We start from the raw sequence: 25,369 nt of genomic DNA, 5'->3' as shown, positions 1-25,369 counted from the left end.
GTGGAGCCGAGCAAACTGAAGCTGTGAACAATCTCAATCTCTTCGCCATCCATCCTGATGCTACCAATTGGTCCAGTGGTGAGAATCATAGCAACCTTGATAACAGTGATCTGAGCCTTGCCCTGTCCCACACCATCCTCACAATCTCCAACATACTTGAGCACTTTGACCCTTTGTTATAGTCACTGTATCAGACCATCTACTTAAGGGTCTTCCTTTCTTTCTCTAACCTTCCACCTTTCCCAGAATGGTGTCTTTTTCCAAGAATTGGTCCCTCCTGACAGAATGCCCAAAGTTTGTCACACAAAGTTTCACCATCCTTTCTTTTAAGGAGATTTAGACAGACGTCAGGTTCAGCACATTGCTGCTCCCTACAAAAAGACTAGTTCCCTTGACAAGGTGGAGGGAGAGATTGTATTGGTTGGGCTACTAAAATAGTGTTATCATGTTAATATTACAAACCAGGACTTAGTCAAGACTTGAGTAAAGAATTTGGAGATAATCAGTTCTCACAAACTCTTTTTACACATTCTGGTGAACTGTGTAATCATCTTAAAAAAAAAAGTTGCAATTTCCAGTTTCATTTGGAAAAAGACCTTGAATAAGCAGAGCTCTTCTAAAAAAGAAAAATAAAGAAGGTGTCATATTCCCTGATCTCAAAACCTGTTACACAGTCATAGTCAGCAAAATAGTATCATAAAACAAAAGAAGACAAACAGTATTATACTGGTACAATGACAGGCACACAAACCAATGGAATAGATGAAAAAAACATAGAATTCACCATTAACTGGCCAAACTGGACATCTGACTGCAGAAAACTAAGAAAGCAGCCACATTTCACTCAATATATAAAAACCAACTCATAGTGGATCAGAGACCTATGGGCAACCCAAAACCATAAAGATCATCAAGAGACGAAATGGGAACAATCTTAGAAGCTTGAGCCTATTGCATGAAAAGGTTTGTAAACATAACCAAAAATGTACAACCAGAAGAGGATAAAATAAAAAAATGGGACCTTCAAAAAATCTTATCCCAGTGTGCATCCAGAAGCTTTTCCAATAGGATGAGAATAAAGCCTACAGACTTAAGAAAAAAACATTTGGCAACAACATTTCAGTCAAGGGACTCATAACAAATTTACAGAATACTATGGGGCCTCCAAAAGAAAAAGACCTATTAATAACCCAATTAAAAAATGTGTGAAGACATGAAAAGATTTCACCAGGGAGAATAGTGGGATGACTAGCAAACACATGAGGAAGTATTCACGATCACTAGCAATCAGAGAGATGCAAATCAAAATAGCAGTGAGATACCATCTTGCCTCAGCAGCAGAATTTTAACAAGAGAGCAAACAATAAGTGTTGGTGAGAAAGCAGAGACATTGGAACTCTTACGCACTGCTGGTGGGATTGTAAAATGGTATAACCGTTCTGGAAGGCAGTTTGGAATTTTCTTAAAAAGGTATCTATTCCAATGAAAGAATTTTACTTTTCAAAGAAGAGTGAACTGGGGCGTAGGGATGGGCAAGGAGAAAAGTGCAACAATGAATGAATGGAAATCTAAAATCTCTGTAAACTTTCATTAAAATTAGTGAAGTTTTTTTTAAAAGGGTGTCTATTCCCCAGCTATTCCACTGATAGGAATATACCTCAAAGGAATCAGAGCAGAGCCACAGAAGGAGATATGTATACTTAACATTCATTACAACATGCTTCACAATGGGAGGGGGAATGAAAACAGCCCAGATCTCTGTAAGGAGTGGCTTGAGAAATTGTCATATAATCACAATGGAACACTGTGCAGTATTAACAACAGATTTGTAAAATACTACACAACATGGATGAATCTAGAGGACATGATGCTGAGTGAAATAGTTCACTCACAGAGGGACAAATACTGCATAAGACCATTACTGTGAAAATAAGAAAGTAATTTGGGGATGGAGAAGGATGTGGAGAGCAGAAATAGAATGCATAGACACTAAAGGACCAGGACAAGGGAAGATCAACCTTGAAAGAATTGATGAAAATAGAAGATGGCTATTGGAGTTAGCAAATAGGAGCAAGTTATGCACAGCTTAAAGAGGGGGAGTCGAGGGGTGTAAGAAGTAGGAGAGGGGAAACCATTAGGGCAGCAGAGATTAGTGGACAGGTGGTGGGGAGGACAAGGAATAGGCAAGGTCCAATGTGATTCGATGAGACAGGTGATAAAAGGCATTGAAACACAGTGTAAATGAATGAAACCCATGTATATGAATGATTGTACAAAACCAGTTCTATTTTACAAAAAAAAAAAAAGTTATCTGGCTTGAGATGTAGAGAAGTGGAGACCAGGTAGGTTTCTAACCTCAGTGTTCTGTGTGCTGCTGATTCCAGGTGAACATGATGACTTTAGCAGAACACATTATTGAAGCCACACCTGATCGAATTAAGCAGGAGAATTTTGTGCCCCTGGAGTCCCCGTCATTGGAAAGAACAGATTCTGCTACAATTAGCAGTACAATGAGCTGGCTGGCCAGTTACCTGGCCGATGTCGATCATCTGCCAAATGCTGCCCAGATCAGGTCAGTAGTATTCCATGGATCACGACTTAGGATAAATTCCTAGGTTTAACTGGAGGCTTAGGAGAATACACATACTTGATCAGTAATACTATGTACCATGAAAGCCTAGGTGATGAAAGTGGTTATGTGTTCAGCTTCTAAGTGAAAGATTGAATGTTCAGATCCACCCAGAGGAACATTGTTGGAAGAAAGAGCCAGCAATCTACTTCTCAGAAATTCAGCCATCAAAAACAGTTATGCATGCATTTCCACAGTGACATACATAGAGCTGCCATGAGTTAGAAAAGACTGTTTTTTAATCTCATAATAGGTAGTTTGTATGAACTTAACTGAGTTAATTGAAAAACAGTTAAAAGAACTGGGTATGTGTAACATCTTACGGAATGAAGGCCTATTTTTAATAGGTCACAGGGACTTCTGAGGCCATCTTTAATTAAGGATTACATAGAGGATTGTGTAAGTCAGTTATTAATCTGTCACTCTTGTTTCTCCTCTTGTTTCAGAAGTGCATATAATGAGCCTCTAACCCCTTCATCTAATACCAGCTTGAGTCCTGTAGGCTCCCCAGTCAGTGAAATTGCTTTTGAGAAACCTAGCCTCCCCTCGGCAGCAGACTGGTCTGAGTTCCTGAGTGCGTCTACCAGTGAGAAGGTAGAGAATGAATTTGCTCAGCTGACTTTGTCTGATCATGAACAGAGAGAACTCTATGAAGCGGCCAGGCTTGTCCAGACAGCTTTCCGGAAATACAAGGTAAAGTAACATCTTAGTGTTGGAACATTTTTTAAGATCGGGGATAATCCGTGAAATTGGAATCATTCAAATAATGCCCTTTCTCTCCCTCCCCAAGAATTTATATTTATCTTATCTCTCACATGAAGTTCGTAATACATTTCAGAAGTTTTAGTAAAATAAACCAATAATGTGATGGCTACCATCTCTGAATTTTTATTGTTGGTGATGATTATAGATATTTAGTTACTATAAAGTAAGTTGGCACGTCTGCCACAATGCATTTTTTACCTGAAGCAGGAGTTTCTTAACTGGAGGCCTGTGGATAGACTTCAGGCAGCTGACGAATCTCTAAACTGGTATCGCTTCTATATGTGCATTTTTGGTAGGTGAGAGGATTGAGCTCTTTAGATTCTCAGAGGAACTTTGACTTCTCCCATCAAGTGAATTATGACTCAAACAATCCATCAATCTTTACAAAAGGAGACTACCCATCATTCTTGCTTGAAGCAGTGAGGTGGATTGGAACCACTAACCTTGCAATTAGCAGCCCAACATAGAATGCCACCGAGGCTCCTTTAACTGATCCTTTTTCAGAACTGTAAATGGCACAGGGGCAGATTGTATCTCTCTCTCCCATAGAACTGCCAACAGAGGGAGAAGCCTTTGAGTCAACATAGTTTGTGACAGTGCCATCAGAGCTTCCCCATAGGCAGAGTAGTCAGAATTAGGAAAGACAGTTGAGATCTGGCAGTTCATGAGGATAGGTAGTACAATACCAAACTCACGAAATACTTTTTTTTTAATTGTGATTTTAACGTTTACTTGAAGATTGGGTTTTCATTCATTGTTGTTGCATGTGTTCCTCTCTCCCTCCCTTTTCCCCTTTCCCAGTTCACTTTGCAGTGCACCTCTTGTTCCAGATTGTTGCCATACATGTAATGTGTAATCATATATTCCTTTCAGACAGTTCTTCCCCTCATCTCTTACAGTACAGTGTTCATTATCCATTCTTTTCCTACAACCCCCATGTAAATCTTATTTTACAATAGCGATATTTATGCAGTATCTATCCTTGGTTGACTGAAATATTTCACTCAGCATAATGTCTTCCAAATTAATTAAATACTTTAGCCCTCCTACTACCCAGATGTCATGGTTTTATTTTGTAGGAATGCTAGTTGGAAGTTTAACCTATAAATTGATTTTTCCTAATTAATGTTTATCATTTAGTAACAAAGTGTTTTGGTAAACTGGACTTCTTGTTCTGAGAAAGTTGAATTCCATGAGTAATGAGTCTATGTAAGTGATAGGGAAGTTGACATTTATTAAATCATTACTGTTTTTGTTCCTCTCACTTGACTATTCAGGGCCGACCCTTGAGGGAACAGCAAGAAGTGGCTGCTGCTGTTATTCAGCGCTGTTACAGAAAATATAAACAGGTAAAGCACAGTTTTGTGTCACAGTCTGAGAGTATGCTTTGCTACAGACCATGTCAGACTGCGAAGGATTCTGGTGTGTAGTTTGGCCAAAGTGTACTATTCTACATCATCTCTTAGTTACCAAGACATCATTTGAATTAGCTTGATGAAAAATTTGAGGAAAATATTCCAGATTAAAAAAAGTGAATCATCTTCAATTAAACATTAGCCACAAAATAAATTGTGTTCAAATTTTGGCCTTTGTATTAGCACCTCCTTGAACTATAGTTGCTCCAAAGAAGATTGTATTTCAAGTGTGACTGTGTTCTGGTATTTTTACATACATAGCACTCCAGGGAGCTTGAAAGAGTAATTAGAAATGCTAAATACTGTCTGTCTTTTAACATTGAATTTCATGCTCTTTGGCCATTTTTTTCTTTCATCTTCTAGTTTTTAAGTGGAGAATTTTTTTAAGTAAAGAAAAAGAAATCTCAAGAACCTTAGCATATATTGAATTACTTTTGAGTTCTTTAGTTAAAAGGTACAAGAATGCCTTAGTGTTACTGTGCAGAAGGACTGTTTCCAGATTAGCCTATAGGGTTACAACACTACTATTAGGGAAGGAAAAGAGACACTACTGAAACTTTAGTAAGCACTATCGCTTTTAGTTACAGCATCTCATTAAGTCTGCAGTTACTTGAAGTAAACCATTTTATTTGTAATTTATAAATAAAGAAGCTAAAGGCTTGGAGAAACTAAATTTGCAGTTACCAAAGTGACTGGACAGTGTAAAAAATTACATAATTGAGATTTTGCTATTGTTGTAAAAAATACATGCACACCAGATCATTTACCAGTTCAACGATTTCTGCAGCGAAATTTACAACATTCTTGACATTGTGCACTCATCATCAATATTCTTTTCCAAATAATTTCATCACTGTTGATATAAACTCTGTAAGCTAACCCAAATCAAAGAAACCGTACTACTTGCCATTGAATTGACTCTGATTTATGACACCCCCATGTTTGCAGAGCAGAACTGCACTCTGTAGGCTTTTTAAGGACTGTGGCCTTTGGGAAGGAGAACACCTGACTTTTCTTCTCATTGGCCTCTGGGTGGGTTTGAACTGCTAACCTTTGAGTTAATAGTTGCACCCTTAATCTGCTGTACTACCCAGGGACTCCTAAACAGAACTCCTCTCATTGACTTGACTGTTCATGTGATGAGGTGCAGTATAGTCAGGAGAATTCTTTATTGAGTTTCACTTTGTATAGACTTTGAAATTTTATTTAAGGAAGAATAAATGCTAAGATGTGCAATAAAAAGTTACTGCTGTCAAGTCAGTGCCAACTCCTGGTGGCCTGTGTATGTCACAGTAGAGCTGTGTTTCATTAGATACTTTAAGAGCTGTTATTGTTTTTGGTTAGAGACTTTCCAGGTCTTTGTTCCACGGTACTATTGGTAGACTTACCCTGCTACCCTTTTGGTCAGCGACTCAGTGCTTAACCATTTGTGCCACCCAGGGTTTCCAGATTAATAGTGTGATAATCATGTAGAAATTTGGGATTGAATGATCTTGTTAGGATCTATGTCTTATGCAAGAGTTGCCATTTTTTCAAGTGTCTGTAGAATTTGAGTCTTGTAAATGAGGGAAGAGCCTCATGCTTATAGCCAGTTGGATTCATGATCCCAGAGAATAAAGGTTTATTGTGTAAACGCTGACACCATTATACTGTAGCTGTATAGCAAGAAGCGATACTGGCTTCTTTTTGATAAACAGGCTTCACATTAATGATAGACAGAATCACAGTTTGAAGTGTGACTAAGTGTTTATTTAAAAAAAAAAGAGTTTAAAAAAAAATTCTCTCCCAAAGAAATGTGTACAACTAAGGAAATGGGAGATGTTATTTTTCAGGAAAGTTAGTATAGCCAAGGTGCCCTTTCTTTATTGGTTGGGAGTTTTATTGCTTCTAGTTTTTAATTTCATTATATTCAGCAATCTAACATTAATCTTGTATTTTCTGTTTCTCCCCCAAGCTGACTTGGATAGCCTTGAAGGTAATGATAAACCCAGTCCCTCTCACAAACCATTCCACCAGAGTCACATACTTCACACCCATTATCAGCCCTGAGAAGAGCCATTAACATGGCACATTCATGAAGTAGATAGAACTCCTGTCAGACCCCTGAACGCAGTATGTTTGTTCTTTAAGGACCATATAGTCATTCATTTGGAGTATGCCTTATTCTTAATAATAGTTGTACATTTTCTTGGCTAGTAGCAAGCTAAAGAATCCATCCTCTTCGCCTAGTGAGTCATGCAGTAAATGGGCCTTTTCAGCTACCTGTTCACTTGTGGCCCAGTAGGTTCTGAACACTGTGTGTACAGGCCAACATGACGAAAGTCACAGAGGCCCTACAAGATAAAAAAAATCAGAGCAGGTCAGATTAGCACGAAAGCTGATTCTGTCAGAATGGTTCTGTTTCATGGACATTCTGAAAAGTCATCCTTCTTTCTTCATTCCACCACCTCAAACATCAAAACATGTCATTAGGCTCAGGGACTTTCTGAGGACTCTTTTTCTTTACAATGGTAAGTTGCCTCTTTGCAGCAAAAAGGCTTCATTGTGACTTCTTGCCCCCAGAGTCATGCTCTAGTTCTTAGAAATTTGGACAAAGCATTTTTAAAACAGAGAGAGCTCTGTATTTTTAGTACCTGGAGACAGGTATTGAAGAGAATTCATTCTCCTGTTCTTTCATCCCCCTTTGTAGCTCTGTAACCGGCTGGGTGGGGGGCTGCGGAGCAGTTCTAGCCTCTGAGATAGTTCACCAGGTTTCTTTGCTTCACCATTCTGTTGATTATACGACTAATGAAAATAACTTTAGGGTGTCAGCGTTTCATGATAAGTCTTGTATTTGGGACCTTGTAACTGAGTCAGAAATTTGTTATATCGAAAGAGAGATGCTGTCTGCTAAGGAGATTTGATAAAATATATGATAAAACTTGAGAAGCATTAAAAACCCCACAAATTAAAGTGGTTTCAAAATTTATTAGTGAATAGTAATCTTAATTTAAAAATTTCACTTCCTAAATATAACTTTAAGGTTTGTAAATGTCTAAAAAAAAAAGATTTATAACTGTCTTTAAGTTTATAGATTTTTTTAAAAAATTTTACTTTTCGAAGAAAGGTATAACCACAGCAAAATATTTTTATATTTGGCCAAAGGCATATTTAAAGCAGTACATTCTGAAGGTGACCGTTAACATAATATTGTGAATTTTGTGAAGGTAGGCGGAAAGATTCCTAGTTAGCCTCTTAACTGGTTAGATATCAAGTAGAGAAAATGTTGACAAAGAGGAGAAAGCCATCCCTTTTCCTTGTCTGTCAGCTCAAAGCACACGCCAGACTTTGGTGGCTCTCGTTGTTACTGCTCTGCCTCTTCTTGTTTCCCCTGCAGTATGCACTTTATAAAAAGATGACACAAGCTGCCATCCTTATCCAGAGCAAATTCCGAAGTTACTATGAACAAAAAAAGTTCCAGCAGAGCAGACGTGCTGCTGTGCTGATACAGAAATACTATCGGAGCTACAAGAAGTGTGGGAAAAGACGGCAGGCTCGCCGGACAGCCGTAATTGTACAGCAGAAGCTCAGGTGCGTTGAAATGGTTTCGTGGAGGTAGAGGTATTTAGAGAATTCTGAGTTAGCTGAAGAAGTTTACCCTGTGCTGGCTGCTCGCTTTTGTGCCAGGCTTCATGAAAGTTTGATAGTTCGAATTCACCAGTCAGGCTGAGAAGGAATGACCAGCAGTCTCTTCCTGTAAAGACTTACCGTCTTGGAAATCCACTGGAGGGTTGCTGAGTTGGAATCAGCTCAGTGGCGGTGGTGCTCTTTTGTTTGGTTTTGTTGCTGGTAATGGGAGGCTCTTACCAACAGTGTATCTTTTGTTTCTTTAAAAAATTTTGTTTTATATTGGTTTGCATACAAAACTCATACGTCATGTTTCACACTTCCCTTCGCTCACATTGTATTTCATACTATCTTTCCCATACATCGTGTTTTATAAATTTAATGCTGTTGAATTATACTCACCACGCTGTCTTTTCAGATTACTGCTGGACCTTTCTCATTTTTTTAAAATTGTAATTTTAAGGAAAGTTTTCAGAAATGTTGGCTTCTCATTCATTCATTGTTGCACATTTTCCTCCCCGACCACCCCCCACCAGTTAATTTTTCTCTTTTTTTGATACACAGTCATTGTTGCACAGTTTCCTCCCTCTCCCCCTTTCCCGACCTCTCCCCCACTCCATTTTGCTATGCACTTCTTATTTTGGACTGTTATCATACAAATAATACCTAATTACATATTCCTTTTAAACAGTTCTTTCTTTCACTTGTTCCAGTGCAGTGTTCATTTTCTCCTCTTTTGGATCTTTCCCATGTTCAAGCATCCAACATGAAGAGCTGTCTAGGACCTTAACCATTAGTACCTAACTCAATTTCCAGACTATTAAAGATGTTGAGATTTTGTATAGCCTGTCTTTCAATCTGTTTTTACCTATTTAGCTCCTTTTTCTTCTACTGGACCCCTTCCCCATGATTACTTTGATGTTTTCACTTCAAGTTATAATTTGCCCAGACCAAAATTTCTACTAAAAAAGGTACCCTCTAATTATAACAGTCGAAATTGTACAGTTACACATGTAAGACTTTGGAAGAGAAATTAAAAACAAAGTGAAGTTGCTCACTTCAGCACATATACTGAAATTGGAATGATACACAGATGACATGGCCTCTGCGCGAGAATGACACGCAAATTTGTGAAGCATTCTGTATTTTGTGGGTAAGGAAAATGGAAAAGATCCAGTGTATACGGACTTTGTAAGCAAACCAGTACAAGATAAAAATTTTATTTAAAAAAACCAAACAGCAGACAAAACAAAATGAAAAAAACTCAAAACAAACCTTAACACCCACTACCCTCAAGTTGATTCCACTTTTGGCGATCCTGTAGGACGGTGATCATTTCCAGGGTTGCAAATCGTTATGAAAGTAGACTGCCTCATCTTTCTGCCCCTGGGTGCCTGGTCGGTTCTACGGGCAGGTCTTTCCTCTAGCAGCCTAGTGCTTGAGCCACTGCACCACCAAGAATCATGGAAGAGGAGTTGGGATAAAGTGAGTCCATTTTAGATAGGGTAATGAAAGTTTTCAGTCGCTTAACACTGATAACAATATATAAAACAGTACCCCAAAGAGGGTATCAAACCCAGGAGAAATTATTTATCAAGTTAAGAAAACTTCCCTTTTTTTAACAGAATGAGCTTATAAAGAGTTACAAAGGGACCTGATACCTTCATTCCATTCTTTATATTACCTCCCAGGAAACATCATAAACGTACTTTCGTGTTCCCACCTGCTTTCTCTCCCTAGGTATAGACATATACCTAGAAGTCTGTGCTTACGCTGTTGGATTTGCTCAATGAATTGTTGCTTTAAGAACCCTCTGTCACTGCTGACCTGTTTTCAGCTTCTGTGTATTAGCCTTTCCAGAATCCTTGTCGTGACAATAATACTCTGGTTTTTCAGGAGCAGTTTGCTAACCAAAAAACAGGACCAAGCTGCTCGGAAAATAATGAGGTTTCTACGCCGCTGTCGCCACAGGTACATTCATCCTCATCTATACATTTTATTCATCAAGAATAATAAAGCAACCCTAATCTTCTTAATGAGCCATTAACACCCATGCAAAGCTAATCCCCCAGCAAACCACCAAGGTAAACATTCCAAATTACAGCAGGATAATAGGGCTTTCTAAGTAAGGACTAAATTGCTGCTGTTGGAACTGTGTCAGATTGTTCTCTGTTTTAGACTGTTTTGTCTGTGTTGTCCAGTGGAGATTCATGCCAGTGTTTTTGTTTTGATTTGGGGGTATAAATACCTTTGTTGAACTAGCTTTTAATTCCAAGTTTCTGTCATTTAAATGCCATATTGCAGTATGTTACTCACCCTAAACACTACTGGGCTAATGTCTAACCAAAACAGGAAAAAATGTCTATTTTTCTTAATTTTCTAATTCTCAAGAGAAGGAAAGAAAACTATGGTTTTCAATACACAATTTCCACTTGACTAACTGGTGCCCTCTGCTGGATAGATAATAGCTAGCATACACCATTGTCAACTAAAGAAACAAGTCTAATGAGAATGACAGGAAAACATAATTCTTGAGAGGAAATTGTTCAGGAAAGGAAAGACATCTGACATTAGAGAATTTTCAGTGGGAAGAAAATGGGATCCATGAAAACACAACGTCTTCTTGCAGAGCTAGTTAGCCGGCCGGTGTTCCCTTCTTTCCTCCTGTCTGGAGCTTTCTTCAAGAAGACTAGGCTCTTAGTTTTGGAGGAGCTGGTGAGAAGTGTTTTTGTTTGCTTTATTCAAGTTAATATTCTAGTTTGGCATCTGTGACAGTGACAGTCTATGCTGTGTTTAGATGACCCTAGTGGCTTGGTAGCTTCTCGATACCAGAAGCTGTGCAGTCTGTAGGAACAAGCTTCAAAGCAAGCTCTTAATGTTGTGTCTTCTCTATTTCTGTGCCAAATGCCCTAATGTTCATGTTCCGTTTACTTATGCAGAGGTTTCATTTTTCTCTGCTGCTCTTGAAGCCTAAAACTATCTAGTTGCTAACTGAAAGTATCTTACCTTGGAGATTTAGTAGAATAGAACTGCTTGCTTTTGCCTTTACTTAAATCCATAAAAGAATTTATTTACATGACCATAGATCTCTGATGGTCTAGTGGTAAGGAGATACACTGCCAACCCAAAGGCATGTGATTCATATCCACCAGCTGCCCTGTGGAAAAGATGGGCAATTTTCCTCCTGTGCAATTTACTATCTCTGAAAACCTGCTGGAGGGTCAGCAGTGGGTCAGTTCCAACTCAACGGTGCATCACAGTAATATCTAATAGAAGGGAAATACACTGCCACTGCAGTAATAATAATAATAAATAGAAACTTTTAGAAAAGCTTTCCTTTAGGATAGAGGTGGTATTCTCCAGCCAAGGGTGATGGGCAACTTCCCATCTACTTCAGCAGCTCCTTTGTTCTACTATGCAATGGTTAGGGACTTTATCCCTATCCTTATCAAAATAAGGAGCCTAAAAAAGGAAGTCCTGTTGGGAAATGTATATCAGAACAGGAAGTATGTGATGAAGTAATAGAATGAAGTCTATGAGTCTTACCAAAAGTCACTCTTAATTCTTTTGTAATATTAGCTTTTACTTAACATTGTTATGAGCTTGCTTTTAATCAAAGAGGATCCCTGACTTTCTTCATTTGGTAGAGATTGCAAGGATTTCCTTGGGCCCTTTTTCTTAAGCTCCTTTCCTTCCTTTTCTCTCCTGCCCACAAGGAGCAGTCTCTTCAGCAAGGGACCATTTTGCACAGAAGCCCATGGGCATCACTTTTTTCATGAGATTGCCATTAATCCTTTCTAAACAGATTTTTCTTTTTAAAAATACTGCATTCAAATTGTTTGCTCAACTACTTCAAACAAATTGGAATGTTCTCAGGTTAAAGTTCCCTCTCCTTTTTTACCTGATTTCTTCTAGCCTTATTGTTAGAGTTTGAACATAAGATTTTGAGCAAAATGACATGAAGTACCACACTCAGTTTTTTCTCTCCCTCCCTCCACACCCGAATTTCTTATTTATTTTTACTTTGGGTGAGTGAAGATGGTAATATATTCAGACATAACATAAAAGAATAACAGGCTTAATAGTGGAATCCTTTTACTTTGGGTTTTTGTTATGGGTTTTTTTTGTTTTTTGAGGTTGTTTTTTTTGCCTTTTTTATAGACTAGTGGCATCCACTTCTGTAAATAGCTTATCTCGGGAAACCCTATGAGCCTGGAGAAAGGATGAAAGTCACGCACACCAGTGTCAAGGACTTTCGTTCATAGGGTCACTATGAGTCTTCCTGTGACTCGACGGCACTGAACAACAACAACAAAAGTGAAGAATTTAATGAAGATTTTTTTCCTTTCATGAGTTCATATCTTACCTAAGAGAAACCTCATTAGATTGCTAACAAGATGGTTAGAGAAGAATAATCACTTGTAGACTCTTTATTTCTCTTCTGCTTGTTATTTGAAAAGGCAGTTTTCTTTACTCCCCCTTTTATAGTTCCAATGTTAGAAAAATAGGCAAATTTCAATAACCTTTGTGTACATGTATTCATTTCCCATTTTTACATAATCAGTCAAGGAATTTGAAGAGATTCCAAAGATGTATCCAAGTCACTTAGCAAAAGTTTATTTTGAAGTCATTCTTTTCCATGAAATTCCATTTCTAGTATGTGTTACTTAATATTAAGACAAAATATCATGCTTCTCTTCTCTTAGAAGCATTGAAAGTATAATTTAGAAGAGAAAACTGCATAGAACACCCCTCAAAAGGTTTTGGTAGGTAGTGGCTTCAGGAATTAATATGAAATGTCCCATTTCTTAAGGATTTTTCTAAGTCACTTGACCTCAACATTTTTATACAGAGATAAATCAATGAATTTTTACCTGCTCATTTCACATACCCCCCCCACCACTCTTACCTTTCTAAAAATTAAAAACCAACAAACCAGAAAGGAATCACTTTATAGTCTTTCTTGTTAAAATAAAGCTATTGATAAGGTTCTTTTGTGACACTCATGTGCTAATAGCTCTTTGGTATTGTTTTACTGTCTGAAGCCCCCTGGTGGACCATAGGCTGTACAAAAGGGTGAGTTTAGCTGCCTGCTAGCCAGTTTATCTTCCATTTTTGATATTTTGCTTTTTGCTTGCTTGCATGGGGCTGCAGCCTAGGTATGCCAGTAAGTTTCACATCCATTTTGAATGAAATAAGATATGAACTAACCCTAATTACTAACACTGCTGTTTTCTAGGACAGAAAAACAATCTCATACAATAGATGTATATAAATGCATGAGTGAGTAAAAGAGAGGCACCTTCAGAGGCCACCGCAGCAGGGCATGCTTAGAACTCGGTGGAAACGCAAAGATGTCTGGTGGTACACGTTTAAAATCTAAATAAGGCTGCACTGTAAGAAAATACTAAGCAAATGATTATTTGTGATTTTAAAAAGCTGCCACATGACATTTTCTCTTCTACTGTTTTGTTAACATTTCTAAAGCAAAAAGGCTCACTAGGTGGGACAAGGCTTTACTTATTTATTTATTTTTTAAAAACAAATCTCTCCCTTGTTCAGAATTCTGTTTTTCCATTACCCTGTCCCTATACTTTCATTTTCTAAGTCTTTCTTTCACTGATGCTATGAGGTAAGTCAGTGTGGATGCTGCTTCTCACAGTTCATCCAAGACAATTAGGAAATAGTGAGTGAACCACACTACCAGAGTTAATAACACCAAAGAAAGTGTATCTAAGATATGTACAGTCTGAATTGTCTATGTTGTAGTTTAGAGGAGAGATTCCAATAGAATTTGTAAATAAAATAGAATTTATAAATAAATCTTAATATCTCTGTGATGTTAGAAGTCAATGCTGATTTCTAAGTTCACCTCAAAGGCAGAAGTCAGCTTCAGCCAACTATGTAACTCATCTTAGGTTGTAACAAGATATTATTATCTCAGAAGGTCTTTTTTTTTGTTTTAAAGCCACGAACGGGATTCACCAAAATCAGACCCAAATTTAGATTCATTTGATTGTTTTTTACTATCCATAGGTAAAATAAAGTGAACTTAAAATCTCACATCTGAGTCCTTAGTACTAGTGACATTCAGACTCCCTTTGCCCCCACTATAACCTTTACTAATCACCTTCTAATGTTTTTATATAATAATTTGTAGATTTCTGAAAAGATGATAGTTCACAAATCTTAGTGATTTAATTTCTCTAGAGATACTATTCTTTATATCACATAAAGTGCCTCTATGTTGATGTTACTAATTATTTTAAGGCAAGGGTTGGCAAACTTTTCTTTAAAAAGTAGTTAATAGATACTTTTTTTCCTTGTAGTTCATACAGTCTCTATCATGATTTCTCAATTCTGTCTTTGTAGCATGAGAGACACGTAAGATAATACTACTTAAATGGTCATGGCTAATAAAACGTTTTTTAAAATTTTTTATTTACACTAAGCTTTTGGCCAGATTTTTAGGCTCTAGTTTGCTGACTTGAATAATAAGAGAATTGAGTTTTAATGCTTTTTCTTCTAAATAAAAACCTTACTGAATTAATTTTTCAAAATAAATTTACTCAGATTTCTAAGATGTTTAATAAACTGTCCCGATAAAGCCAGTTTCAGAAGAAAAGATTAAAAAGTTATGTGTGTGTGTATATATATATATATGTATATTTTTATTTTTTTAATTTGGTGAATGAATCACAAAATGTTGGCTTTAATGCTACAGAGAATTTAGAACTGATTAGCAGTTGCCTGTATTTCTCCTGTTCTCCCTGTAAAAAATTTAAAGTGCTTCCTACTTAAAGCCATGGGTAGTATCTGACAGGCATTTACTTTGGGGGTAGAGGAAACAGCTACACTCAATGTTTGCAAGCTTAATTAATCATCTTTAGAATTAGATAACTATTTACAATAGGATTATTTTAGGTCTCTCATGTGGTAGGGCTCATTCAAATATCTGTGTTTTAAATATTAGAGAAAAAGAGGACCAAAATCTCCACTTCTCTCTCTCTCTCTTCTCACTCTGACTCGCTGCATACTTAAGTACCATTCCTTTCCATTAAAAAAAACAAAAACATAAAAAAAAAACCCACAACCTCTGAAAGAGCAAATGCATGCCCATTCAGTTTAACTAAAAGTTGTAGTATCTTGCATGTTATATGCAATTAATACAGCCTGCTGCAAGGAACCAACATTTTAGTAAAAGTGGTTGCTTATGCACTTTTGAAGCTTGTTAGTTCCTGGTATGTTACCAATAATTTTTAAAGGAATATATTTTAAAGGTGTTTTTCAATGCCAGCCAGACTCCCCACCTTAATTTCTTTAGTGCCTGCTGCATTATGTTGCAAAATCCTAAAACACGTACTCATGCATGGGAAGTTGGAATTTCATAACATCTCTTAGACCTCACAACCTGTAGGGAATCTGAGAGATAGTTGCTTGGCACCTTGCAGGTTCCTTCTAGTGTGATGATTTTCTCTATATAACTGTATAACACAAGGAAGAGCTTCTATACGTGGCCTTGTGAAATACCCAGTAAGTTCTCCCTGCCACCATGTTCCATAAGAGAAGTTGCAATTCCTTTTCTCAGCTAGTCTCCAAGTCAACATTAGTCTTGGGAGGCAGAGTATTCTCTGAGAAGGACTTAGTTTCCTGGAATTTATAGCAAGGAAACTAATAGCTGTAATTATTAGTTTTTCCTGGAATTTATAGCAAGGAAACTAATAGCTGTAATTATTAGTTTATAAAGTATACCGTGTCTAAGACACTTAGGGGTTATACCCTAAAAAAAATAAAATATGCATATTTAAAGATTTCTGTTTTCCAGTATACTGTTTGTTAAACACTATAATTGACTCAAAGGCCTAGGTATTGTAAATAAATTAGTAGGAGGAGGGGAAGTCCTAGGTTAGTGAAGCAGAGGGACTTCTAAAAAGGTGTCTTCACCAGAATTAAGAAAACAAGCAGCACAGTTCAAATCCACCAGATGGTCTGCTGGAGAAGGGGGAACAATCTCCTCCTGTACTAGTCAGATCTGATTTGATGGTACACGTACAAAAAAATAAAAAAAAAGAAAGAAAACAAGCAGCTAATCCAAGCAGCACAGCAACCAGAAAAATACCAGTTGTGTCTTGAAATTTTTGGTATTTGGTTGGAGAATACTAAGAAAAGATACCCAATTTCTTCATTGATCCAGTTCCTTTTCACTCAGCCTTTGTTTCCAGGCTTAGCCCCTAATTTATCCAGTAAACTAATAATGAGTTAGTTACCCAGTCTTGATATCCTCATTGGGATTTATTTTTTTTCTTGATCAAAAGAATTGTCTATTCTAAGAGAGAATTTACCTTGTAATATGGAGAGATAGTTAGCTCAACAACTAATTCATTCTTTCCATTAATTTAGGTGAGTATTAAGGAACTTCAGTATGTAATAAAGAGTAATTTTAAGGTTGAAGAAATGCTTAGTTAAAGCATACATGCTGAAAGTTCTACTCCTTTCTAGTTGAATTTTGGACTTATCTAAGAGGATATTAATTAGTGTGATAACTGAAACCCCCCAATATATATCTCTGTGTAAAGAAAGTACTAAATAATTTCAGCTGTATAACAGACTTTTTTATCTTCAAGACACTGCGAACAATGTCTCTCATTTTTCTTACATAAAGATGAGGTGGGATTTTTTTAGTCTATATTCAGGATTTTTCACCTTTTCCTTTAAGACTTTTCATTTTCATGGATTTTAGTGAAAATATTTTTAAGGATCAGAGACTCCTCTGAAAAGCAGCACCAGAAAATTTCTTCTTTCCCTGAATGATACGCTGTTTTTTGATGAGGCTTCATAAATTCTAACAGTCCTTAAAATACCACTAATAGCAGTGGGGATGCTGGTATTTAAGTAACTTATTTCTTGTGAATTGCTGGCCCAGTTACTCCTGTTCAATAAAGGTAGGTGCAGCTGTTCTACTGAGGTAGAAGACTCTTAAGTGGAAGAAGAAGAAATAACACCTTTGGGTCAAAAGTTTTAAAACAACAGGTTTTCTCTCAGTTTTAACAATTGGGTTTCCAAACACTTGCCCCAAAACTGCCAGTCATATTGGTAAGTAGTAATTCCAGCACTGACTTTTTGAGAGCAGTTCTCTGAAATATCCTTGGTGGGGTGGGTGGGTGTGTGTCATGGCCAAGTTCTGGAAGGTTCCTCGTTTGCCTTTTGCTTTGTTATATATGTATACAAACAACAATTCTCTAACAATGCCTGGAAGTGTTTAATTAGTAAAGAGTCAGCAGTGCTCTAGGTCTGTGATGCTGGTATCGCCCTGCCTTAAATTTGATGTGTTATTTCCAAGTTACCCCACGAGGAATAAAATATCAATGTGGGATGTGTCATCATCTATGTGATTTCAATCTCCAAAGTAATTTTGTCTCACTTGCCTCTTTTAGGAAATGGATATTTTTGGAACACAGTGGTGTGTGTTAAGTTGCAGACAACAGGCTCTGTATCATTCATATTGGGCCTCTCTGTCTTTTTTGTTTTGCAATCCAAATGAGATTTCTGGAAAATGGCAAGATCTCTCTTTGCCTAAATTCCCCACAAGCTATTTCAGCTCTCAGAGCAACAGGTAACTAACCAGAAAGCCCTATCTGGCTGCCCTGTATATTTCTGACGTCCAGCATCGCGAGAATATGCCTGCTGAAATCCACTGACTCATGGCACATTTCTCTGGCTGAGTAGATGTAATGAAGCAGCTTTGCCATATGCTTTACCCATGGAGCCATTGTTTGCTACAAGTCTCTGAAGCAGGCCTACTTCATTTATTCATAAATTACCATTGGACGTCTGACAGAAGTAAACCCTGTGGGCTCTTGCTGGCTTTCAGTGCTGTTGCTTACTACATCACTTCAGTACATTACGATGCAACTATTTTTCCCCCCCTCCTGGTTGAGACTGCTACAGTATCCCTAGGTGGTGATTATTTTCAGCCTGGAATGCTTGGGAAAATCCTGGGATTGTCTATCATTTTAATAGTTGAATGGTCACTGGTCAGATGTCTGAATGTCCTAATAACCTTAGGCTAGTAAACAAGAACGATTTTTATTGAAGGACAGGATAGCTATAAAGTTTAGTCTTACTCGCCCTATCCAGTTGTGTTTTACTTAGGGAAGAATAGTATTTCCTGGGTTACTTATATGAGGTTCAGATAGATGTTTCTCACAGATCTCCTCATAGTAGCAGTAACCTTGTACCTATGTGAACTATAGTCTTCATTCAGTGCTGATTGACATTATGATCTGAAGGAAGACTGATTTACTTGTCTTCTGTGTAATGCAGTTCAGCAGTAAATGTTGAGTATAGTGTGTTTTTTAAAAGATAACCTAGATATTTGTCATATTACGTCCTTTTTTCATGTATAGTTCCTTCTTAGCCATTGGCCTAAAAGTAATTCCTTAAGAGGATCAAAAAGTCAGTAATCCTTATCTGAGTTTCTATAATGTAACAAAGTGTTATTGAGTACCTGTGTGCTAAGATGTGTAGATGTCCTAAGCATAGGTACTGTATTTTTAGGTCTTTATTTTTTGGTCTATAAATAAGTTTACAATACTGTGAAACAGTCTTACACCGTAGGAAATGTCAGTGAAACTAGTTTGTTTTGGTTAGCCAGTTCAATTGTTCTTTTGTATTTTGGTGGGTTTATTTTAACTCCATGGTATTTTTCAGTTGTTTATAGATCATGTGAACACAGCATTTGTAAAACATAGTGGTAGTAACAGATAAAATAAATGTAAAAATTTATTTTAATGAATGATAGGCAGGAATAATTATTACAAAAGAACTATATATGTATTGTAGCAAATTGTATAATTACAAATACACAAGGAGAATCATCTAGAGATTATTAATAATTTAAATTTTTTATTACATATTTTTTTTCTTTTTGGTAAAGATTTAGTTATATTTAACATACACTTTTTCTATTGATTGTGCCTATTTCTAACTAATAAGACAGAAAAAAATTTGTAACTATAGGAGACATTGATTTGAAACATCTGTTTCTTGGAATTTTTTAGCAAAAATTTTAGTATCTGATCTTCTCAGTTGCTTCAGTGATTGGTTTCTATGTTTATTTTTTGAGCAAAATATTAAAGCATCATTTTACCCAGTCGATATATTCTTTTTTAAAAAAAGCACCAACTTAAACATCCCATTCTTTCTAATTCAAATAACTTCTTTTAACCTAACCTGAACCTTCATTTAGGATTTCAGTAATAATAAAATTCTCTTAACCTCAAGAGAACGTTTAGAGGTAAGTCAGCATCAGTGTAGTTTACAATTTGAAAAATGAAAAAAAAATCTCCATAAGCTTGATTCTTTGACAAATTCTTTCGTATTTTCATTTTTTAAATCTTATTTTTTTTGCGTCTAAAACATTAATAATAAAATCAACTTATTGGCATCATATTTTTTTTAAAAAATTTTAGAATTGAGGAAAAGTGTTCTGTCTTTGATTGCTATCAAGTTGCAGCTGAATCATAACTGCAACTATGAGCCTTCAGTGAATTTCTGATGCTGTACTCACACAGAAAATTGCCTGACTTTTCCCCTTGGTCCTGCTGGTGGATTTGAACCACCCAAGAAGGGCAGGTTTTGGGCTAGCAGGTACAGCTCCCCACTAGGGCACCAGAATAATACTGTTAGTTGTCCTCAGTTTTCAAAGACATTAGGCAGTCGTAAATGCATGTTTTCTTTAAAATCTTTTGGAAAAGCCAATTAATAAACCTTTTTGGGGGATAGTTCATTATAACATTGGTAGATACAAAGAGCAGAAAGAGTAGCAAAACTTCAGGCTTTGAAGTCAGACAAATCTGAGTCCAAATCCCTGCTCTGACATTTACTGCCTGTCATTTGAAGCAGGTTGCTTCACATAGATATCTCAGTTTTTGTCTTTACTAATGGAGATAATAGTAACATTGTGCAGTCTAAATAAAGTAATGTGACTTTGTATAGCTAGGAGAGCATTAAGTATTATCTTTCTAATTCCTTTTCTAAAAACTGTTTTCTGTAAAAAAAAATGTCTCAATTTTGCTGTCTCTTAAGTTGCTGGCAACTTAATAAGAAACTAAGAAGTAAATGCTTTATTTTAGCCCAGAATATATATTTGGAATATTTTCATTTTTGATACAGCTAGCCATATTCATCTCTGTGTGAGCGCACATCTCGTCTTAACTTAGTAGCATGCATGCGAGGCTGTTGTCACTTTATAGCAGAATATCTATAGGTAACTTTAACATCTTCTGAAAACTTAATTCTCTTTTTAATTCATTCTCAAGTGAACAGCAAGAGAGTACAAAAACTAATGTGACCATTTTAACTGAAAAAAAAAAAAAATTCTAGTTTCCCTGATTAACTGATTACAGATTTGCTGTATAACATTTTTATGATTCACTCTCCTTTCTAAGCTCATGTTAATGATGAAGGATAAAAATTGCAAATAAGTTATGCTATCAGATTTTGAGTTCTGAATCTTCAAATTGTAGAAATCTCATCAGTGATGGAGTCACTGTTGCATATTTGTGAATGAGTTCTGTACTGGTGCAGAAACAAAATGTTCTATTTAAAGTAGCATGCACATTTTGCAGTAGTTGAGTAACTAAGTCTGCACAAGTACAGAGACTGCATGTCCAGAAATGACGTTGGCATCAGTGCACGCCTTGCATTTTTCCAGCCAAAGGGCTGTGAGTATAGATGTTGCATGTTTAAAAGAGAACACAGAATATAGCATGCTTCAGTTTTTAAAAATCCATTTATCAACTTTGCATGTCCAAAATCAGGGACATAAATGAGATACACAGTTTTGTACTGTGCTGTGACCCTAGTTACTCTAAAATGTAATGATTCACAATATATTTAATTATAAGACTAAAAGATAATACCTAGGTCCAGTTTAGAACATAGTGAAGTCTAAATTAACTAGTTGAGAAAAAAATTAATAGTTTTGGAAATATATTTGATGTCACTGTCACCTATACGTATCCTGGCTAAGGAACAAACTGAGCAAATTAATCAGACAAGTTATTAAACATTGTAACTATTTTCAGAATTAAAGATCATATATTAATAAAACTTTTCTTCTGAAAAAATCCCTTCTTTTTGAAGACCATTTATCAGTATTGCACAATACTTAGAAATAATTCTGTGTAAATGTGGTATATAAGATTAGTTTCCTTAAGTTGTTATTATAGAATAAACATCATTCTATTGAATCTCAAGATATGTAAAACAGCAGTAACTTATTACTGGCTTTTCTAAATATTTTCTTCCTCCCTGAATATTACCAAGAAGCCATGTAGAAACTAAAGAAGTATTTGGTTATAAAAGTTAAGATTAAGTGGTATCATGTAAAAGAACTTGACTGTTAGAGGAGTTATTTTACTTGTCTCTTACCTGTCCAGGTGTTCATGGAGAATATAAGTGTACTGAAAAACTATAACTTCTTATTTGGTTAAAATCATCCTCATGCCCATTTTGGAAAAGAAATAAATGTCAGTATATAGTATGTAGCACTACAAACCGTATTGCTAACAAAGCATGCACTGACTTATGTAAGTCAGGCACTAAAGTCAACTCTTGAATGGAATCAGTCTGCTATTATGTCAGGCTCTTCAGCAATACTCTCCAACTTAAAACCACTTACCTGGAACCCCATCTACATAATGCAGCCATAGTTTAAAAACTAAGACCAATTTTCATGGTAAAAATATAGATTAAAAAATATAGCTGGCAGGTAGAAAACATACTGACAGGAATTCATCATGACCCTACAGCAGTATGATTTAAGTTTTGGGATAGTTGTGTTTGGTTTTTTGTTTTGGTTTGGTGTTTTGTGGGTTTAGGTGTTTTGTTTTTTGTTTTTTTTTACTTACTATAACAAATATGCTTTAAAAACCCACAAAGTATCTTATTAGTATTATATCACATTGCTATCCACCTAGGAGCAAAAAAATGTAACCCTAACATCTTTTGAAGTTACAATGGGAGAAAAAAATAATTATGGAAATAAAAAGATACCCACCATAGATCAGTGAAATGGTAGAGTTGTACAGATACATAGTCAGAGTCATGCCATCTGAAAATCTTGACAGTCTGTGAGAAACAAAGCAAGAACTTAATCTCTAGGTATATTAAGGCAACTCTGGTTGCCTAGGTATCAAGAAGTCGTCTTGCTATATATAAAATCTTGATAGCTTGCATTTGTTGGCTTACAGGTCAATAATAGGTGGCCCACCAGGTAAATAAAACAGTTAAAGTTAATTTTAAGTGAAATGTAACTTAAAACAATTAAATTTTCCCAAGAAAAGCATGTTGTCATTTGATTTAATACCATTGGAGATACGGGTTTTACTCTTAAGAGCACTTGATATAAAGCAAAGTTTTAATAAGTTTTAAAAATCACCATGAGAAGAGCATTGTAATCTTATTTGAGTATTTTCCCCATCAATTGAGCAAGCGTTTCCTTTGCCATCCATCCTCAAAAGGGCTTTTGTCTTGATTTTTCATTTCAGAGGGAAAGATAATACCCCTTTCTTTTATTTGGTCACAGTTTCACTATATAGTTATCGCCTGGTGTTTTGTTTTGTTTCTCTTCCAGAGTGAAAGAATTGAAAAAGGCCAAGGAACTTGAAGATATACAGCAGCATCCCTTAGCAATGTGACATTGCTTTTCAGACTGTTTTCATTTCTGTTTTTAGCAGAGACATGCAACAACAACACACACACACACACACAATCCCTCTGCAGTTTGGGGAGATCAGCTGCAGGATTTTAACAGTAATGTTTTGGTCATTGCATTTGCACTTTCATGGACAACTTTTCATTTGATCAGCAAGACATCTTGGAACTCAATCTTCTGTTGGATCATGGGAAAACAAGACACCAGGAGGAATGTGAAAGAGGCTTCCTTTTCTTAGGAGGAAGTCATTTTCCTTCTCATATAGGGCTGTTTTCAAACATCGTGTGGAACTGTACAAATATTTATACCAAAAATATAGATAAGAAAAGGTGGGGATACACTAGTCACAAAAAACGAATGCTGTTCCTGCACCTATCAGTTATTTCCAAGAAGCTGAATCTTTGGATTGATTCTCAGTGGAGGGCTTAGATCATACAAATCTTTATTGGGTCCGTGTGTTCTCATTTCCTTCACTGTTACTTATTTTTGTTTGTGTTTTGTTTTTAATCTCTACAGCACACTTAATGCAACTTTTTAAATCTGCAGGTTTTTGATGTCTTGTGGAAATTTGCAGAGGGGTGGGTGTGTGGTAAACGGGTAATGCATGGGAACTAAAGAGAAACAGCTTCCAGAGTTTAAATTTACTTCCTTGTCCCCACCACCTCCCAAGAACCTGCAAGTATAATAATCATCTTGCCCCTTTTCTCATGTTCAGCACTTTAATTTTTTGCCTTACTTTCATGTGCAATGAGAATTACTAGAGAAATTGGTAAAAGCATGTAGATTTTTTTAGTATCCTTGGAAACTGTAGTTATTCTGAGGAATCATAAACTTTGCCTGGACATCTGCCACCTAAAAAAGGTCAGTGTGGTGCTTCGTTCCGGCCAGTAAATTCCATATTTTTGGCTATCTCATCAAAACTGAGCAGTTTCCGTGTATATATAGAAGGTAGAAATGGAAAGTGAGAAAATATTTGAAAGGGATTATATTAATTGCTAAATATTTTATTCACAAAGGTCAATAACATGGCAAGATAAAATTATTTGTATAGTTTTGTCTGAATGAAGTGAGAAAAAAAGTGGATGTATTGTTTGTATATATTGTATATATTAAAACAAAGAGATATGTGCATGAAACCAAGAAAAAAAGAAATGAACAAAAAGCAAAGCATTAGTGGCTATGGTCTGTAAAATGAAACAAACAAACAAACAAAAACTTTATTTCACTATAAGAGTACTTTATTTTAAATGTTCTTTAGAAGAACATTTTGCTAAAGCATGACTAAACTGCAAAAAAAAAGCTACTGTATTTAGACTTAGGAAAAAAGGCAGAGTAACATTACTTTTAAAAAGCAAAAACAACAACAAAAAAAGGATATGTTTACATTTGATTTTGGCTACCAGGAGTTTATTTTATTTTATTTAAAAATTTTCTTGCCAATGGTGCCAAGTAATGTGAATGCTAATATTGCTTAAGAAAATTAAGTTACTTTTGCAAAACAGAGATAATCATTAAGAAGATGAATCAGTATATAGCTTAACACCATCCACTCACTCCCACAAAGAACACTTAGAAAGATAAAAACCTGACAAAAGAAATAGTAAAGTAGAAAGTGTCTCACGTTTTCATATCTCCTACTGGTAATCAGAAAATGTAATAAAAATTGCACAAAAGTTAAAACACTAAAAGTCAAAAAGATGCAAACTGGTCTTGTAGGAATGTCATGGTATATTACTACTTCCACATAACAAGGAGCCAAAGAAATCAGATGCTTTTAAAAATTAAACTCCAAATGTGAAATTGAGAGGATCAAGTTAGGGTTTGCTGATGCCAGTTTAAAATTCCCAGGTTATGTCTGAGGATAGATTGAAAGAATAGTTTTTTCTTGGTTTTGTCTACCAACTGTAAGTTAAAATTCCAGGCTTGTTGTGAAGCCTAAAAATACTCACAAATAAGCTTTTAAACTGGTGTCTTCAGAAGGAAGGTAGAGAGAAAAAAAGATTGTGGTAAAAACTGGGGTCAGTGCTCTTGGTGCCTTTTCTATAATTGTACTTGTTTTTTAATTACTTCCTTTCACTGCCAACCTCTAATTACTGTACAGTATATGTCTTATTGCTTGTGATCAGCTTTGACAACAGTGACAGCCCCACAACTAGTAGCCATCTGTACATTTGTAAACTGACCTGACTCAATTTTGTTTTTAAATGTGTGGGTTATGTTGCAACTGTTGTAGTG

At 36.1% G+C, this 25,369-nt stretch overlaps 1 protein-coding gene across 1 annotated transcript in view; it reads left to right on the top strand.

Moving 5' to 3' along the window:
- The window catches only part of CAMTA1 (calmodulin binding transcription activator 1), a 1,380,526-nt gene that overhangs the window by 1,330,238 nt on the left and 24,919 nt on the right, over window positions 1-25,369 (top strand). Inside the window, exons 17-23 of the mRNA XM_006885914.1 lie at window positions 2,385-2,572; window positions 3,076-3,322; window positions 4,672-4,743; window positions 6,764-6,784; window positions 8,186-8,379; window positions 10,312-10,386; window positions 13,461-13,491. Coding sequence (XP_006885976.1) covers window positions 2,385-2,572; window positions 3,076-3,322; window positions 4,672-4,743; window positions 6,764-6,784; window positions 8,186-8,379; window positions 10,312-10,386; window positions 13,461-13,491 — 828 coding nt within the window. The remainder of the gene's footprint in view (window positions 1-2,384; window positions 2,573-3,075; window positions 3,323-4,671; window positions 4,744-6,763; window positions 6,785-8,185; window positions 8,380-10,311; window positions 10,387-13,460; window positions 13,492-25,369) is intronic.

Source organism: Elephantulus edwardii, unplaced genomic scaffold, assembly GCF_000299155.1.
Source record: "Elephantulus edwardii isolate Elephantulus edwardi_28Jun2011 unplaced genomic scaffold, EleEdw1.0 scaffold00045, whole genome shotgun sequence".
In the NCBI taxonomy this organism is placed as follows: Eukaryota; Metazoa; Chordata; class Mammalia; order Macroscelidea; family Macroscelididae; genus Elephantulus; species Elephantulus edwardii.
Note: the sequence above shows the minus strand (reverse complement) of the source record. Positions and strands in the feature narration are given on the sequence as shown.